At 44.3% G+C, this 4,515-nt stretch overlaps 1 protein-coding gene across 1 annotated transcript; it reads right to left on the bottom strand.

The window, feature by feature from the left end:
- Nucleotides 1-1,299: 1,299 nt before the first annotated feature.
- LOC114636660 (kininogen-1-like) lies at nt 1,300-4,509 on the bottom strand. Its single transcript, XM_028784710.1, has 4 exons — nt 4,438-4,509; nt 4,250-4,336; nt 2,238-2,315; nt 1,300-1,715 (listed from the first exon to the last, which is right to left on the bottom strand). The coding sequence occupies exons 2-4, from the start codon at nt 4,304-4,306 to the stop codon at nt 1,473-1,475; spliced, it is 378 nt and encodes a 125-aa protein (XP_028640543.1). The 5' UTR covers nt 4,307-4,336; nt 4,438-4,509; the 3' UTR covers nt 1,300-1,472.
- Between the last annotated feature and the right edge of the window lie 6 nt (nt 4,510-4,515).

The raw sequence follows: 4,515 nt of genomic DNA, 5'->3' as shown, positions 1-4,515 counted from the left end.
TTTGAGAGTCTGCCCTTGTACTCACAGGAGTTTAGAAGCCTCTGTAATATAGTAAAATGCTGTTAATCTCGTGCTTCTGCTCAACTTCTGCAGAGCAGTGCAGCAGGTTACAGGGTGAGAATGTGTCCCAGTGATACTGGGTCTTCGTGTTGAAGTGCAGACAATGACTGAAGTGAAAGAACACTCAGCTCCACTGCAGTTTCCACAGCAGCCAGACTCATACCCACAGCTGGAGCAGCTGTGCGAAGCCATGTCTGTATTTCTTACTCCCACACATCACTTGCGTGCATTTTGCAGGTGCTCTGCTTTCTCTAAACTGAGTTGTGGCGACTCTGCAGTCAGTGAGTCCCTTGATCACGTATATTCTCACTGTTCTTATCCCCACTCTGTTCTCCTCCCACACAAGCCAAGGGCCCATCCTCCCTACAGGTTCATTTCTGGGGGTCAGGTCTTTGTTTAGTGACCAGGGAATTTACCTAGAGTCTCTCAGTGACTGTGGGTATGGAACTGCGTGATGGAGTCTGGAGGACTTATCCCTGGGTTCAAAATGTCCTATCTTTTTTTTCCAGGCAAAAGCACCTCATGGGTTGTAAACGGCATACCTTCCTCACATTCTAAGGCAATGGGTAATAACCTCTTTATTTTTCCAAAGTCAATGATCTTCAGTGTCATAGCAAAAAGAGGGAGCATGTTTAAGGTGAGGCTAAGAAACTGTCTCCCAGAAGGTAGAAATGAAGCTTCCATCAAATCCCGTGACCCGCCTTTCTCACAAGAAATAAAAGGTTGTCATAGCAAACCTGCTTCACTATTCTTTCTTCTACTTTCCATTCTTAGTGTTAGACTCAGAACTTCTGAGAACTAAGGATTGCTTAATCTAACCTCAGAAAGCGCCTGCTTGAAAGCCTTATGGCAGAGAGTAGCTAGTGGGTACACTAGTGAGGACCACCCTCACCCAGAAAAGGAATTCCAAGGACAAGCTTCTCAAGTGAGAATCTCTGTTGATATAATTAACCTGCTTGAGAAACATAAAGTCAACTCATTACTCCCCATTTCTCCCTTTGGTCAGCCTGTTTCCCTTTTCTTATCTCTCTTTGACATCTGGAAGTTTTGCTGTTATTTTTCCCCATTCATAAGCTCAACATTCAATCACTTGGTTTTCTTTGCTTTCTAGACACAGATGCCACAGTTCCGTATGAAAATGCAGAACTAATGTGCATCTTGAGATACCCACTCATTAGCAGAGCAATGGGTTCTGGTAGGCTCCTTCCTGTACTGATTCAGAAAATGTGTGAGGCAGGCTCAGAAGGGGTCCAGAATGATGGAACTTTATTATCAGTCCACAGGGATTTATAACGTTCCATTGACAGGCTGTTCTGATCATCATGGCTTAATGATTTATATCACAATATTTGTTCTTGGGCAGTAGGGAAAGAAGCTGGAAAGCATTTGTAATGATACCTAGGTTGTATAAATTAAGAAAGAGCATCAAGGAGATCAAAATCAGAAAATTCTGTTGTTTCTGTGTTTGGATCCTTCCAACTAACTGGCTTCCATGGGCGCCCAGGACATTTTTGGGAAGTTGTTTCTGGAAAATCAGATATCAGCTTAAATGAAAGGCTATCTGGTTGTACATGGATAGCAGGGATCAAATCATCATGGATCTCAGTGTCATATGGTGATGTGGTAGCTACCACACCTTCAATGAAATCTGAGTCCTGAAAACCAGAAGAGATAACAGTTGGCTGGGCTAGAGGAGGCTTCAAGGTTGGCCTTTCTGTCCTCCCCTGTATCTGTGTAGATATAGTACTGTCTTCAGAAGAGCTTGTCAAAGGCTCTGTTCTCTGGTCAGTGTGCTTCACATTGTTTTTGTCTTTATGTGTGTGTTTATCATGACCGTGACCGTGACCATGACCAAGACTGTGACCATGACCATGACCATGACCATGACTATGACCATGTCCCACTGTATGTGTATGGTCACAGTCATATTCCCTTTGGTGTTTAAGATAATCAAGTTTCAGTTGATGCCCATGACCAAGGCCATGTGGTTTCTGGTGTCCATGGCCAAGGCCATGCCTCTTTGGGGGAAAATGGCTATGGTCATGCCCATGCTTATGACCACAGTGATTCTTAGCCTTTATTTGCTTTTCATGCATCCTGCCATGCCCATGTGTGGGTCCTTGTTCATTTTCTGTATCCCTCTCTTCTTGCACTCTGGCAATGTAGGGTGGACTTACAGTTGTTCCTTCTTTTGTTACTTGTGCTTGTTTTCCCCGGAAAGGTGAAAAGCCTGGAGGCCTTCTCATCATTGAAGTCTATAGAGGAAATATTAAGATGAATGCATTATATTAGTACCAGGCTGTCGATGGGGGAAGAAGAGACTAAGAACACGATGATGCCATTTTGGATTGCAGTGGATTGAGTCTTTCCTAGATATTAAATACTATAGTTGTTGGCATTTAGTCTACGCTCCACCCCACAGTTACCTGTCAACAACCAGATATGTCCAACTCACTATAAAAGGTACTGCTCGCCCACTCCTCTCTCTCTTGCTCTCTTTTCCTCTTGCTCCTGTTCCCTTACCCTCTTCTCCCTCTCTTCCCATTCCCTCCAAACCTCTCTCCATGTGCTCATGGTCAGCCTCTAAACCTCTTCTTTCCCCCTCCCTCCCTCCTTCCCTCCCTCCCTCCCTCCCTCCATGCCTCCCTCCCTCCCTCTTCCCATCTCTCTCTCCTTTCATTGTCTTACTACTCCCTCAACTCCCTTCCCCATGCCCCAAATAAACTCTATTCTATACTATACCATCATGTGCATGGTACCTCATAGCAAAGCAATGCCTCAGGATGGGCCTACAGAGGCACCCGTTCCCCAACACCATACTGCACCTTTACCAAACATATCCCTGGTTTCTGTTTCTTATAAAATACAACAATGTTACCTTTCTAGAAAAACAAATTAAGAATACTTTTTCTTTCGATTATTCTTGAAATTTGTTGGTCTTATTTGTGGTACTAGGGATTGAACTAAGACCCTTGGACATGTTTGCAAGGGCAGGTACTCCAGCACTGAGTTATAGACTCAGCCCTCCCCTGATTATTGTTCTTAATGATACTCTAAGGCTAAGAGTTTTTCTTCATTTAGAAAAGTGGATGGTTTGATCACATAATCTCTCAGGTCACAGTTTGCTCATTGATATAATTTCTGTTGCAACCATTGCTGTTATTATCCTTAAAGGTCTTTATGGCTAAACTTTGTCAGCCTGTGCCACCATAGGGCCTGCTCACAAGCATGACAGAAAGGCCTTTTACAATGCATTAGAGATAGTAACAAATGACAAGAACCTAAACTAGAAAACGAGAGGTGACAATTTTCACAGTAGTGTGGCTCTCTGGATATGCCCCACCTCCCCTTGTACCAATGTGGGAAGGCCACAGTTGAAGCCAGGGTTCAGAGATGAAAGAACTCAGGCTTCAGAGTCAAACGTCTTCTATTGGTCAGGATCATGATGGAAAGGGTGGGCTCAGGGTTGACCTGCACTCAACACTCTACACACTAAGTCCACTGCTGCAAAATGAAAACCACAGCACCTGACCCCCAGGGCCCTTAGGATTGATGAGAATGGGCAAGGAGCTTGGTGTGCAGAGCCTGGGATGAGGGACTTAGTGAAGTGATGCCCTCTGGAGCCTCAGAGCACTTCAAATCTTAGCGTTCCATCCTTGGCAACCGATGAAGCCCTAGGCACATTAAAGACTCAAAAATACGATAGAGTGCTACTTCCCAGATTTGAACCGTGTGTGTGTGTGTGTGTGTGTGTGTGTGTGTGTGTGTGTGTACCCCTTGAGTACCATTTTTTAAATGCAGTTTGTATTCCTTAACTGTGGAAGGAGAGAGAGTCCACCTTTCTCACAAAGTCCTTCAATGCACAAAGCAGAGCACACAGAACCTAGTAGTGCTTAGGCCTCAAGTGTGTCTTGGATGTGTGTGGCTAGTGATAGTGCCCTCCTTTCTCCTCATTACCAGACACAGAACTACCAGGGAACACTGACAATGAGTTAAGTGACTGAGAGGTTACCTGTTTTCTTTTCCAGCCATAAAACTCAAGATCAGCATAGGACTGTACAACTTCTTATGGGTTTAAAATGGTAGCCCCTCCCCCAGTTCATTTCAGTAATGACTCATTTTCAATACCCATATATTGCTTTTTGGAACAGGCAGAACTGACCCCAAGCTGACCGTACTTAAATCCTACCATTTCTAATGCTTGGCATTTGACAGTCGGGAAGACTTTGTTCTCCCAAGGTCTCATGTACACGTTAGCATTGCAGTTGAGACTTTGCTAATCATGAAAGCAGAAGACAAGAGAAAATAAATCAGCATTAGTCAGGAGGACATGAGCAAGTGACTCTTAAAGCATCACACAGGGACAGTGCTACTCACACCAAGGTGGTTGATCTCACACTCAGCTGTCAGCTCTGTGTTACTTTCCTTGGAACATTTGGTTTCTCTGGCGATGAA

The sequence above is a fragment of the Grammomys surdaster genome, unplaced genomic scaffold (genome assembly GCF_004785775.1).
Source record: "Grammomys surdaster isolate TR1022 unplaced genomic scaffold, NIH_TR_1.0 124742, whole genome shotgun sequence".
NCBI classification, from domain to species: Eukaryota; Metazoa; Chordata; class Mammalia; order Rodentia; family Muridae; genus Grammomys; species Grammomys surdaster.
This window is presented reverse-complemented; position numbering and strand designations above follow the sequence as displayed.